The sequence below is a fragment of the Convolutriloba macropyga genome, chromosome 8 (genome assembly GCF_964194025.1).
Source record: "Convolutriloba macropyga chromosome 8, txConMacr16.3, whole genome shotgun sequence".
NCBI lineage: Eukaryota > Metazoa > Xenacoelomorpha > Acoela > Convolutidae > Convolutriloba > Convolutriloba macropyga.
In genome coordinates this window covers 19,800,764-19,816,352 of record NC_134475.1, presented here as the reverse complement: position 1 = coordinate 19,816,352, position 15,589 = coordinate 19,800,764, and the positions used below count along the sequence as shown (strand labels likewise).

The following is a 15,589-nucleotide window of genomic DNA, read 5'->3' as shown; positions in this document are numbered from 1 at the left end:
TTCTTTGGTATCTCTGTAAAGGTATTGCGCTATCTTTTTTTGTTATCAAATTCCAAAGATGAAACAAACACCTGAGATAAATGATCATTTCCAAACAATTGTTCTAATGTTATGGTGTCAAAAATGTGATTTTTCGTGGTTAAGCAATGATCATCAAAGTTTCATTGTTTCCATTTGTCCAATTCGGCTGGTTATTTGACAATGTCAAACCCATTATTTGAAGCGAACTCTGTTGAAAGCCATTTTTTATTTTGCTAAAAGTAATTTAGATTGTACTCCTCGAACAAAATAATGTTGTCTATCTGTGAATATGCTACTGAGATATCTGATGTCAATTCATCCAGAAAAAATCCTCAAATTCTCCCAGGTTTTTGTTCGAACAAAATGAAACTTTTATTAGAATTGTTTCTTTAAATAGTTCAAATATTTCAACCCATAACGATTCGAAAATTTTTCTATTAATTGAGTTAAAAATCATTTCTGTATTGTATTTGAAAGTAGTTGGTATCCATAATCCTACTTCACCCCCACCCTTGACAGTTGCCCAGTATGACCTACATTGATGAATTAAAAAATGCTTATTGAAAAAAAAATTCAATGATTTATCCTGTTTGTCGTTAATCCACGTTTCAGTAACAATTAGGCACGTTTGGCTGTCTTGTTTTTTTTTAAAAAATAGATTTCTTCGTGATTGTTTTTGACACCACACATAGTAATATATAAAAATTTAGGATCAGACCTCAAGTTAAGCAAAATGTTTTTCGTAACTTTCGTATGTTTAAATCTTCTGAATTTTGGGCTCTGGATTTGATTTGACATCGCCACATAAAGAAAGAAGATAACATATAATCAGTAGTTGGTATTAAAAAATTAAATTTACAAAACCATACACCTTTATTTCGAAATCAGAGCATTTTTCTGGATAATCAAATCGCTCTATGTCAATATGGAGATATTGATTTTTTACAAATTGCTTTAGGGTTCCTTTTTCTCCAAAAATTTTTAAGTTAAAAAGCGCAATTGGAATAACAGTTTGGAAATCTTTTTCCAAAACCTAAAGTCAACCAATCGCATTATAATCTACATGACCATTGCTGTTCCAGTTACTCATAATGTTTCCATTTTTAAATTCATCTTCAATTTGTTAAACGGGCGAATTGCAACCAGCAGGCTTAGACACACTTGAAACATAATTTCAGACAGCGAACACCATTTTTTGAATTTACTTTGTTTTGTATGGATGCCATCCGGCCAAATATCCGCTTGATCCAAAGCATAGTCCAAAACTTTATTATTAGTCTATTGAAATTCTCCTCAGTCCATCTGTTTATTCATTTAACTCACAATTAAACTTGTCATTTTAAGGGTTAGTAGTTTCCCTCCCAAACGTACAGTTCTTTACCTTTGGCAATTTGCAAATTTCTATTCTGTATGGTTTTAATTTCCTGACACATGAATTATGTCGAGTGTGAACTAAAAGGCATTCTGCTTTGGTTGATGGCGAATAATTGCTAACAATTTTGCTCAGGTCCCGATTGTAGATGATGGATACGAATGGATAGCTGCCTCATTACTAATGTCATTTTGCCGGTCTTATTTCTTTGTGCTACCAGAAATTAGGGGTTGTTTCGTCAAATTTTGTGTGAAATTGCCTGTTAACAGTTTGAGTTGCTCCATTATTGTCGGGTCTCTTGTCTATATTGAGGTTTGATATCAGTTTGTTTTGACTCAAAGATTGAATTTCAGACTGTTCTTGGTTGAAAAGGGTTTGGCTGTAAAGTTTCCCTTATATCAGTTGTGACATTAAGTGACTCCATTCTTTGAATTCTTAGTTGCATTACCTCGTTTACCAGCTTTTTTCTTGTCCATTTCGATAAACTTATAGTATCAGTCATCTTGATCTCTTATGCTTATGTTGATTTAGTTTATAGTTCAAAAAAACATACCGGGACTATCTTTTGTTCCCCTCACGTAAAAATTGACTGTTTCAGAGTTGCCTAATTAAGAAAAATATTGAGCTGAAACAATGTGTATATTAGCAATAAAATGAAAATCTCACCAAGAATAGAATACCCAGCCAGTATGAGGATAGCATACCAGGTAATATATCCTATACGTTGTAAGGTATTGAAAAAAATGGAGTTAGAAAAATGGATAATTAGAGGCTGCAAAGGTTCTAAACGTGTAACTGAGGCTAATAAACGTGTAACTGAGTCTGTTTCTTAAAGATGAAATAATTGATTGTTCGAAAAACGTAAATAGCACGGACGGTTTTTCTTGAAACGCTCTATTATTTATTTCAACTTTTTGGGACACGCTTTACCTGTAGTTTTGTTCTGCGGGAGGAAAGTTTTGACGCGTAATTAGTATAATTTCAATTTTAGCATGTTGGTGTAAATTAATGCACCAACAAATATATGTTGGTATAAACATGCATTTTACGGTAAAATTCACATACGCTGCTGTGAGGTTTCATAGTAGGGGCTCACTGTTCTGGTCATTTGGTGGGTCATGCCCCCATTTTTGTGTGTACTGCTCTTTCAAAAACTTCTAAACGCTTGTTTTTAGGTTATAGATGGTATCACGACAAGGCTCATCAGAGCCTGTAAACCTGCTAAATATCAATCCAAACTCCTTAGCATTCCGATATGTACTCACAATATCGGCTGCAGCCATATCTGAAACAAGTAAAGTTGTTTTTGTCACGTTTTTGATGAATCGTAAATGCTCCTTGTCAGGATAATCTTATTTTCATTATAGCTACCTATCCGCTAGATTTGATCAAAACGCGACTACAAGTACAGAAGTTGTCAGTGATTGCCAAAACTGCCGATAAAATGCCAAAAAACAAAGCTTCACTGCAACCACAGTATCAGGGAATGGTTTCTATATGCTTTCAAATAGGTATTAGCTTTTTTCTAGAGTTTCTGTAATTCCAAGATTTTCTGAAATTTTTTTCAGTAAGAAAAGAGGGCTTCTTTAAATTGTGGTCTGGTCTTCCTCCAGCTGTCTACCGACATATGAGTATGTTACGCGATGACAAATAACCTTAAACCAAGATATTCGTATAAGTCTTGGTTTCAGTTTATTCCGGATTTAGGATCATGACGTACGAGAGGTTTCGGTGGTTCCTTGGCCGCAATCCAGATGGTAGCTTTCCGTTATGGTGAGTTTACAGTATTGAAAATTGTTAATTGCTCCAAAGCAAATTAGCATCTCTTTAGACACAAGTAGTAACAAACCTATACACCTGAACTCACGTTTTGGCACATTTTCTCCAAACATGCACGGAGATACTAGAGTATAGTTTTACCTTGCGGATAAAACACGTAGAACTGATTTTCTGCAAGCAAATAAAAGAGCAAAGATTTGAATCAAGATAGAAGGGAAGGGAATAGAATTGCATGTGGGTAATAAGGTAAACAAAGTTAGGCCATGGGGATAAAAGGGCATATATTTCAGCCTTTGCAATTAAGTAATGGGGTGAAGATTTGATTGGGTTTAATAGGGTAAAACATTGCATGCTATTTAGCCGAACAAAACTGCCATTGGGATAGTAAAATATAGAATTGACTATCTGCAAGATAAGGATAAGATTTGAAAAAAATATTAGGATTCAGATTTGCATAGGGATAATAAGATATAGAATTGTCATGTTTAGAATGTGGTATAGCTTTGAATAACTACGATGAGTTATATATAGGAAATAATTTTGAATATCTGCACGCTCGTAACATGGTGAAGATTAGTACCAAGATTGCTTGGTTTAGTATTTCATGGAGACAAAAGGGGTATAGATTCCAATATCTGCACACAAGTAAAAAAAAGAAAGTGATGATTTGAATCTTGATAAAAGCTTGTAGTATCACACAATAATTATAGAGTAAATTTTGCCAGGCATATAGTAGCGTATATAATGGATTATATGCATTTGGAGGGGGGAGCAAAAAGGTTGAAGATTTGAAGCGAATACTAGGGTATAGTACTGAGTGGGGATTAAAGGTAGGTTTTATCAAGATAGTGTTGTATAGATTTCAATAATAGCAAGCATGTAATTTGAGTAACCATTTGAATCGGTAAGGTTTTGCATGGAAGATAACAGGGTATAGTATTGCCATTAGAGTAATATACCAGTGCCATATTTTTTTTAAAGCAAAAGTTCAGTCACTGGTGAACACTAATTAAATTTTGAAATGTTTTAGTTTTGGTGACATGAAGTACAAAAAAGTCATCAAAGGTCACCTGTACATCATTATTTTCCTCTCAATGTACAAGTCCTAGAGAAGATTTTCATAAGTAAATGTTGATCCTTTAGTAAAAACTAACAGAAAACTACTTAAGAAAACATCAATTTTGCTCACATAACAAATATATGAGTCATCAAAGGTCAATTGTGCATCATTTTTCCCTCCTAATGTACAAGGCCTAGAGAAAAATTTCATAAGGTAAAGTTCTTCCATTAGTAAAAACTAACACAAAACTTCTTTTAAAAATATCAATTTTGCTCACATAACAATTATATGAGTCATCAAAGGTTAATTGTACATCATTTTTTTCCTTCTTAATGCACAAGTACTAGAGAAAAATTTCGTCAGGAAGTGTTTTTCCATTAGTGACAACTAACACAAAACTACTTTAAAAAACATCAATTTTGCTCACATAACAAATATATGAGTCATCAAAGGTCAATTGTGCATCATTTTTCCCCTCTTAATTTACAACTCCTAGAGAAAAATTTCATAAGATAAAGTTGTTCCGTTAGTAAAAACTAACATAAAACTTCTTTTAAAAATATCAATTTTGCTCACATAACAATTATATGAGTCATCGAGGGTCACCTGTATATCAATTTTTTCCTCTTAATGTACAACTCCTGGAGAAAATTTTCTAAAGGAAAAGTTGTTCCATTAGTAAAAGTTAACTCAAAACTACTTTAAAAAACAAATAAAGCCCACATAAAGTATGATTCAGCACAGGTCATTTGTACATCATTTTTTCCTCTTAATGTACAAGTCAACGAGGAAATTTTTTTTAGGTGAAAGTTATTTAATTAAAAATTAACATTAAACTACTATAAAAAACTTGAATAACGTTCACATAAAATACATACGAGTCATTAAAGATCAATTGTTCATCAAAATTGTACTCTTAATGTACAAGTGATAGAAGATAACTTCCTAAGTAAAAGTGGTAAATAAGTGAAAGATAACACAAAACTACTTTGGAAAATTAAATGTTGCTCATATATACCATATATGAGTCATCAAAGGTCATTTGGACATCATTTTTCCTACTAATGTACAAGTCATAGAGGAAATGTTCTTAAGTTAACACAAGATTAATTTTAAAAAACTTAAATAAAGCTCACATAAACTATATATGAGTCAGCACAGGTCATTTGTACATCAATTTTTCCTCTTAATGTACAAGTCCTAGAGAAAAATTTTATAAGGTAAAGTTGTTCCATTAGTAAAAACTAACACAAAACTTCTTTTAAAATATCAATTTTGCTCAAATAACAATTATATGAGTCATCGAGGGTCACCTGTATATCAATTTTTTCCTCTTAATGTACAACTCCTAGAGAAAATTTTCTAAAGGAAAAGTTGTTCCATTAGTAAAAGTTAACTCAAAACTACTTTAAAAAACAAATAAAGCCCACATAAAGTATGATTCGGCACAGGTCATTTGTACATCATATGTTCCCCTTAATGTACAAGTCTACGAGGAATTTTTTTTAGGTGAAAGTTATTTAATTAAAAATTAACATTAAACTACTATAAAAAACTTGAATAACGTTCACATAAAATATATACGAGTCATTAAAGATCAATTGTTCATCAAAATTTTACTCGTAATGTACAGGTGATAGAAGATAACTTCCTAAGTAGAAGTGGTAAATAAGTGAAAGATAACACAAAACTACTTTGGAAAATTAAATCTTGCTCATATATACCATATATGAGTCATCAAAGGTCATTTGGACATCATTTTTCCTACTAATGTACATGTCATAGAGGAAATGTTCTTAAGTTAACAAAAGATTAATTTTAAAAAACTTAAATAAAGCTCACATAAACTATATATGAGTCAGCACAGGTCATTTGTACATCAATTTTTCCTCTTAATGTACAAGTCCTAGAGAAAAATTTTATAAGGTAAAGTTGTTCCATTAGAAAAAAACTAACACAAAACTTCTTTTAAAATATCAATTTTGCTCAAATAACAATTATATGAGTCATCAAAGGTCACCTGTACATCATTATTTTCCTCTCAATGTACAAGTCCTAGAGAAGATTTTCATAAGTAAATGTTGATCCTTTAGTAAAAACTAACAGAAAACTACTTAAGAAAACATCAATTTTGCTCACATAACAAATATATGAGTCATCAAAGGTCAATTGTGCATCATTTTTCCCTCCTAATGTACAAGGCCTAGAGAAAAATTTCATAAGGTAAAGTTCTTCCATTAGTAAAAACTAACACAAAACTTCTTTTAAAAATATCAATTTTGCTCACATAACAATTATATGAGTCATCAAAGGTTAATTGTACATCATTTTTTTCCTTCTTAATGCACAAGTACTAGAGAAAAATTTCGTCAGGAAGTGTTTTTCCATTAGTGACAACTAACACAAAACTACTTTAAAAAACATCAATTTTGCTCACATAACAAATATATGAGTCATCAAAGGTCAATTGTGCATCATTTTTCCCCTCTTAATTTACAACTCCTAGAGAAAAATTTCATAAGATAAAGTTGTTCCGTTAGTAAAAACTAACATAAAACTTCTTTTAAAAATATCAATTTTGCTCACATAACAATTATATGAGTCATCGAGGGTCACCTGTATATCAATTTTTTCCTCTTAATGTACAACTCCTGGAGAAAATTTTCTAAAGGAAAAGTTGTTCCATTAGTAAAAGTTAACTCAAAACTACTTTAAAAAACAAATAAAGCCCACATAAAGTATGATTCAGCACAGGTCATTTGTACATCATATGTTCCCCTTAATGTACAAGTCTACGAGGAATTTTTTTTAGGTGAAAGTTATTTAATTAAAAATTAACATTAAACTACTATAAAAAACTTGAATAACGTTCACATAAAATATATACGAGTCATTAAAGATCAATTGTTCATCAAAATTTTACTCGTAATGTACAGGTGATAGAAGATAACTTCCTAAGTATAAGTGGTAAATAAGTGAAAGATAACACAAAACTACTTTGGAAAATTAAATGTTGCTCATATATACCATATATGAGTCATCAAAGGTCATTTGGACATCATTTTTCCTACTAATGTACATGTCATAGAGGAAATGTTCTTAAGTTAACAAAAGATTAATTTTAAAAAACTTAAATAAAGCTCACATAAACTATATATGAGTCAGCACAGGTCATTTGTACATCAATTTTTCCTCTTAATGTACAAGTCCTAGAGAAAAATTTTATAAGGTAAAGTTGTTCCATTAGAAAAAACTAACACAAAACTTCTTTTAAAATATCAATTTTGCTCAAATAACAATTATATGAGTCATCAAAGGTCACCTGTACATCATTATTTTCCTCTCAATGTACAAGTCCTAGAGAAGATTTTCATAAGTAAATGTTGATCCTTTAGTAAAAACTAACAGAAAACTACTTAAGAAAACATCAATTTTGCTCACATAACAAATATATGAGTCATCAAAGGTCAATTGTGCATCATTTTTCCCTCCTAATGTACAAGGCCTAGAGAAAAATTTCATAAGGTAAAGTTCTTCCATTAGTAAAAACTAACACAAAACTTCTTTTAAAAATATCAATTTTGCTCACATAACAATTATATGAGTCATCAAAGGTTAATTGTACATCATTTTTTTCCTTCTTAATGCACAAGTACTAGAGAAAAATTTCGTCAGGAAGTGTTTTTCCATTAGTGACAACTAACACAAAACTACTTTAAAAAACATCAATTTTGCTCACATAACAAATATATGAGTCATCAAAGGTCAATTGTGCATCATTTTTCCCCTCTTAATTTACAACTCCTAGAGAAAAATTTCATAAGATAAAGCTGTTCCGTTAGTAAAAACTAACATAAAACTTCTTTTAAAAATATCAATTTTGCTCACATAACAATTATATGAGTCATCGAGGGTCACCTGTATATCAATTTTTTCCTCTTAATGTACAACTCCTAGAGAAAATTTTCTAAAGGAAAAGTTGTTCCATTAGTAAAAGTTAACTCAAAACTACTTTAAAAAACAAATAAAGCCCACATAAAGTATGATTCAGCACAGGTCATATGTACATCATATGTTCCCCTTAATGTACAAGTCAACGAGGAATTTTTTTTTAGGTGAAAGTTATTTAATTAAAAATTAACATTAAACTACTATAAAAAACTTGAATAACGTTCACATAAAATATATACGAGTCATTAAAGATCAATTGTTCATCAAAATTTTACTCGTAATGTACAGGTGATAGAAGATAACTTCCTAAGTAGAAGTGGTAAATAAGTGAAAGATAACACAAAACTACTTTGGAAAATTAAATGTTGCTCATATATACCATATATGAGTCATCAAAGGTCATTTGGACATCATTTTTCCTACTAATGTACATGTCATAGAGGAAATGTTCTTAAGTTAACAAAAGATTAATTTTAAAAAACTTAAATAAAGCTCACATAAACTATATATGAGTCAGCACAGGTCATTTGTACATCAATTTTTCCTCTTAATGTACAAGTCCTAGAGAAAAATTTTATAAGGTAAAGTTGTTCCATTAGAAAAAACTAACACAAAACTTCTTTTAAAATATCAATTTTGCTCAAATAACAATTATATGAGTCATCGAGGGTCACCTGTATATCATTTTTTTCCTCTTAATGTACAACTCCTAGAGAAAATTTTCAAAAGGAAAAGTTGTTCCATTAGTAAAAGTTAACTCAAAACTACTTTAAAAAACAAATAAAGCCCACATAAAGTATGATTCAGCACAGGTCATTTGTACATCATTTTTTCCTCCTAATGTACAAGTCAACGAGGAATTTTTTTTAGGTGAAAGTTATTTAATTAAAAATTAACATTAAACTACTATAAAAAACTTGAATAACGTTCACATAAAATATATACGAGTCATTAAAGATCAATTGTTCATCAAAATTGTACTCTTAATGTACAAGTGATAGAAGATAATTTCCTAAGTAAAAGTGGTAAATAAGTGAAAGATAACACAAAACTACTTTGGAAAATTAAATGTTGCTCATATATACCATATATGAGTCATCAAAGGTCATTTGGACATCATTTTTCCTACTCATGTACAAGTCATAGAGGAAATGTTCTTAAGTTAACAAAAGATTAATTTTAAAAAACTTAAATAAAGCTCACATAAACTATATATGAGTCAGCACAGGTCATTTGTACATCAATTTTTCCTCTTAATGTACAAGTCCTAGAGAAAAATTTTATAAGGTAAAGTTGTTCCATTAGTAAAAACTAACACAAAACTTCTTTTAAAATATCAATTTTGCTCAAATAACAATTATATGAGTCATCGAGGGTCACCTGTATATCAATTTTTTCCTCTTAATGTACAACTCCTAGAGAAAATTTTCTAAAGGAAAAGTTGTTCCATTAGTAAAAGTTAACTCAAAACTACTTTAAAAAACAAATAAAGCCCACATAAAGTATGATTCAGCACAGGTCATTTGTACATCATTTTTTCCTCTTAATGTACAAGTCGACGAGGAAATTTTTTTTAGGTGAAAGTTATTTAATTAAAAATTAACATTAAACTACTATAAAAAACTTGAATATTGTTCACATAAAATATATACGAGTCATTAAAGATCAATTGTTCATCAAAATTTTACTCGTAATGTACAAGTGATAAAAGATAACTTCCTAAGTAAAAGTGGTAAATAAGTGAAAGATAACACAAAACTACTTTGGAAAATTAAAGGTTGCTCATGTATACCATATATGAGTCATCAAAGGTCATTTGGACATCATTTTTCCTACTAATGTACAAGTCATAGAGGAAATGTTCTTAAGTTAACACAAGATTAATTTTAAAAAACTTAAATAAAGCTCACATAAACTATATATGAGTCAGCACAGGTCATTTGTACATCAATTTTTCCTCTTAATGTACAAGTCATAGAAAAATTTCATAAGGTAAAGTTGTTCCATTAGTAAAAACTAACACAAAACTTCTTTTAAAATATCAATTTTGCTCACATAACAATTATGAGTCATCAAAGGTTAATTGTACATCATTTTTTTCCTTCTTAATGCACAAGTACTTGAGAAAAATCTCTTCAGGAAGTGTTTTTCCATTAGTGACAACTAACACAAAACTACTTTAAAAACATCAATTTTGCTCACATAACAAATATATGAGTCATCAAAGGTCAATTGTGCATCATTTTTTCTCTCTTAATGTACAACTCCTAGAGAAAATTTTCATAAGGAAAAGTTGTTCCATTAATGACAACTAACACAAAACTACTTTAAAAAACATCAATTTTGCTCACATAACAAATATATGAGTCATCAAAGGCCAATTGTGCATCATTTTTTCCCTCTTAATGTACAAGGCCTAGAGTCCATTAGTAAAAACTAACACAAAACTTCTTTTAAAAATATCAATTTTGCTCACATAACAATTATATGAGTCATCAAAGGTTAATTGTACACCATTTTTTTCCTTCTTAATGCACAAGTACTAGAGAAAAATTTCTTCAGGAAGTGTTTTTCCATTAGTGACAACTAACACAAAACTACTTTAAAAAACATCAATTTTGCTCACATAACAAATATATGAGTCATCAAAAGTCAATTGTGCATCATTTTTTCCCTCTTAATGTACAACTCCTAGAGAAAAATTTCATAAGGTAAAGTTGTTGCGTTAGTAAAAACTAACATAAAACTTCTTTTAAAAATATCAATTTTGCTCACATAACAATTATATGAGTCATTGAGGGTCACCTGTATATCAATTTTTTCCTCTTAATGTACAACTCCTAGACAAAATTTTCTAAAGGAAAAGTTGTTCCATTAGTAAAAGTTGACTCAAAACTACTTTAAAAAACAAATAAAGCCCACATAAAGTATATATGATTCAGCACAGGTCATTTGTACATCGTTTTTCCTCTTAATGTACAAGTCAACGAGGAAATTTTTTTAGGTGAAAGTTATTTGATTAAAAATTAACATTAAACTACTATAAAAAACTTGAATAACGTTCACATAAAATATATACGAGTCATTAAAGATCAATTGTTCATCAAAATTTTACTCTTAATGTACAAGTGATAGAAGATAACTTCCTAAGTAAAAGTGGTAAATAAGTGAAAGATAACACAAAACTACTTTGGAAAAATAATTGTTGCTCATATATACCATATATGAGTCATCAAAGGTCATTTGGACATCATTTTTCCTACTAATGTACAAGTCATAGAGGAAATTTTCTTAAGTTAACACAAGATTAAGTTTAAAAACTTAAATAAAGCTCACATAAACTATATATGAGTCAGCACAGGTCATTTGTACATCAATTTTTCCTCTTAATGAACAAGTGATAGAGAAAAATTTCTTAATTAAAAGTTGTTCAGTTAGTGAAAGTTAACACAAAACTATTTTTAAAGATTTGAATAAAGCTCACATAAAGTATATATGAGTCAGCACAGGTCATTTGTACAATTTTTTGTTTCCTCTTACTGTAAAGGTCATAAAGAAAAATTTCTAAAGCAAAAGTTGTGTAATTAGTGAAAAGTAACAGAGAACTACAAAGAATATATATGAGTCATCAAAGGTCATTTTTTCTCTTAACGTACAAGTCAGAGAAAAATTTCTTAGGGAAAACTGGTTCAATTAGTTAAAATTAACACAAAATTGTTATAAAAAATATCAATTTGGCTAACATAATTGATATATGAGTCATGAAATGTAACTTGTACATATTTTTTTCTCTTAATGTTCAAGTCATAGAGAAAAATTTCTTATGGAAAAGTTTTTCAATTAGTGAGAAGTAACATAGAACTACTTTAGGCAAACCTAAATACTGCTCACATAAAGCATATATTAGTCATCAAAGTTCATATGTACATCAATTTTTCCTCTTAATGTACAACTCATAGAGGAAAATTTCTTAATTAAAAGTTGTTCCATTAGTAAAAGTTAACTCAAAACTACTTTAAAAAACAAATAAAGCCCACATAAAGTATATATGATTCAGAACAGGTCATTTGTACATCATTTTTCCTCTTAATGTACAAGTCAACGAGGAAATTTTTTTAGGTGAAAGTTATTTGATTAAAAATTAACATTAAACTACTATAAAAAACTTGAATAACGTTCACATAAAATATATACGAGTCATTAAAGATCAATTGTTCATCAAAATTTTACTCGTAATGTACAGGTGATAGAAGATAACTTCCTAAGTAGAAGTGGTAAATAAGTGAAAGATAACACAAAACTACTTTGGAAAATTAAATGTTGCTCATATATACCATATATGAGTCATCAAAGGTCATTTGGACATCATTTTTCCTACTAATGTACATGTCATAGAGGAAATGTTCTTAAGTTAACAAAAGATTAATTTTAAAAAACTTAAATAAAGCTCACATAAACTATATATGAGTCAGCACAGGTCATTTGTACATCAATTTTTCCTCTTAATGTACAAGTCCTAGAGAAAAATTTTATAAGGTAAAGTTGTTCCATTAGAAAAAACTAACACAAAACTTCTTTTAAAATATCAATTTTGCTCAAATAACAATTATATGAGTCATCGAGGGTCACCTGTATATCATTTTTTTCCTCTTAATGTACAACTCCTAGAGAAAATTTTCAAAAGGAAAAGTTGTTCCATTAGTAAAAGTTAACTCAAAACTACTTTAAAAAACAAATAAAGCCCACATAAAGTATGATTCAGCACAGGTCATATGTACATCATATGTTCCCCTTAATGTACAAGTCAACGAGGAATTTTTTTTTAGGTGAAAGTTATTTAATTAAAAATTAACATTAAACTACTATAAAAAACTTGAATAACGTTCACATAAAATATATACGAGTCATTAAAGATCAATTGTTCATCAAAATTTTACTCTTAATGTACAAGTGATAGAAGATAACTTCCTAAGTAAAAGTGGTAAATAAGTGAAAGATAACACAAAACTACTTTGGAAAATTAAATGTTGCTCATATATACCATATATGAGTCATCAAAGGTCATTTGGACATCATTTTTCCTACTAATGTACACGTCATAGAGGAAATGTTCTTAAGTTAACACAAGATTAATTTTAAAAACTTAAATAAAGCTCACATAAACTATATATGAGTCAGCACAGGTCATTTGTACATCAATTTTTCCTCTTAATGTACAAATGATAGAGGAAATCTTCTTAAGAAAAAGTTGTTTAATTAGTGAAAGTTTTCACAAAAAGTTAACACAAAACTATTTTTAAAGATTTAAATAAAGCTCACATAAAGTATATATGAGTCAGCACAGGTCATTTGTACATTTTTTTGTTTCCTCCTAATGTAAAAGTCATAAAGAAAAATTTTTAAAGCAAAAGTTGTGTAATTAGTGAAAAGTAACAGAGAACTACAAAGAATATATATGAGTCATCAAAGGTCATTTTTTCTCTTAACGTACAAGTCATAGAGAAAAATTTCTTAGGGAAAACTGGTTCAATTAGTTAAAATTAACACAAAATTGTTGTAAAAAATATCAATTTGGCTAACATAATTGATATATGAGTCATGAAATGTAACTTGTACATATTTTTTCCTCTTAATGTTCAAGTCATAGAGAAAAATTTCTTATGGAAAAGTTTTTCAATTAGTGAGAAGTAACATAGAACTACTTTAGGCAAACCTAAATACTGCTCACATAAAGCATATATGAGTCATCAAAGTTCATATGTACATCAATTTTTCCTCTTAATGTACAACTCATAGAGGAAAATTTCTTAATTAAAAGTTGTTCCATTAGTAAAAGTTAACTCAAAACTACTTTAAAAAACAAATAAAGCCCACATAAAGTATATATGATTCATCAAAGGTCATATGTACATCATTTTTTCCCTCTTAATATACAAGTCAAAGAGGAAATTTATTTAGGTGAAAGTTATTTAATTAAAAATTAACGTTAAACTACTATAAAAAACTTGAATAACGTTCACATAAAATATATACGAGTTATTAAAGATCAATTGTTCATCAAAATTTTACTCTTAATGTACAAGTGATAGAAGATAACTTCCTAAGTAAAAGTGGTAAATAAGTGAAAGATAACACAAAACTACTTTGGAAAATTAAATGTTGCTCATATATACCATATATGAGTCATCAAAGGTCATTTGGACATCATTTTTCCTACTAATGTACACGTCATAGAGGAAATGTTCTTAAGTTAACACAAGATTAATTTTAAAAACTTAAATAAAGCTCACATAAACTATATATGAGTCAGCACAGGTCATTTGTACATCAATTTTTCCTCTTAATGTACAAATGATAGAGGAAATCTTCTTAAGAAAAAGTTGTTTAATTAGTGAAAGTTTTCACAAAAAGTTAACACAAAACTATTTTTAAAGATTTAAATAAAGCTCACATAAAGTATATATGAGTCAGCACAGGTCATTTGTACATTTTTTTGTTTCCTCCTAATGTAAAAGTCATAAAGAAAAATTTTTAAAGCAAAAGTTGTGTAATTAGTGAAAAGTAACATAGAACTACTTTAGGCAAACCTAAATACTGCTCACATAAAGCATATATGAGTCATCAAAGTTCATATGTACATCAATTTTTCCTCTTAATGTACAACTCATAGAGGAAAATTTCTTAATTAAAAGTTGTTCCATTAGTAAAAGTTAACTCAAAACTACTTTAAAAAACAAATAAAGCCCACATAAAGTATATATGATTCATCAAAGGTCATATGTACATCATTTTTTCCCTCTTAATATACAAGTCAAAGAGGAAATTTATTTAGGTGAAAGTTATTTAATTAAAAATTAACGTTAAACTACTATAAAAAACTTGAATAACGTTCACATAAAATATATACGAGTTATTAAAGATCAATTGTTCATCAAAATTTTACTCTTAATGTACAAGTGATAGAAGATAACTTCCTAAGTAAAAGTGGTAAATAAGTGAAAGATAACACAAAACTACTTTGGAAAATTAAATGTTGCTCATATATACCATATATGAGTCATCAAAGGTCATTTGGACATCATTTTTCCTACTAATGTACACGTCATAGAGGAAATGTTCTTAAGTTAACACAAGATTAATTTTAAAAACTTAAATAAAGCTCACATAAACTATATATGAGTCAGCACAGGTCATTTGTACATCAATTTTTCCTCTTAATGTACAAATGATAGAGGAAATCTTCTTAAGAAAAAGTTGTTTAATTAGTGAAAGTTTTCACAAAAAGTTAACACAAAACTATTTTTAAAGATTTAAATAAAGCTCACATAAAGTATATATGAGTCAGCACAGGTCATTTGTACATTTTTTTGTTTCCTCCTAATGTAAAAGTCATAAAGAAAAATTTT

At 29.0% G+C, this 15,589-nt stretch overlaps 1 protein-coding gene across 1 annotated transcript in view; it reads left to right on the top strand.

Annotated features, from left to right (window-relative positions):
• The first annotated feature begins 2,529 nt into the window (after positions 1-2,529).
• The window catches only part of LOC142343989 (mitochondrial uncoupling protein 4-like), a 43,028-nt gene continuing 29,968 nt past the window's right edge, over positions 2,530-15,589 (top strand). Inside the window, exons 1-4 of the mRNA XM_075395415.1 lie at positions 2,530-2,687; positions 2,761-2,904; positions 2,962-3,024; positions 3,085-3,166. Of these exons, the coding sequence (XP_075251530.1) occupies positions 2,576-2,687; positions 2,761-2,904; positions 2,962-3,024; positions 3,085-3,166 (401 nt within the window). The 5' untranslated portion in view covers positions 2,530-2,575. The remainder of the gene's footprint in view (positions 2,688-2,760; positions 2,905-2,961; positions 3,025-3,084; positions 3,167-15,589) is intronic.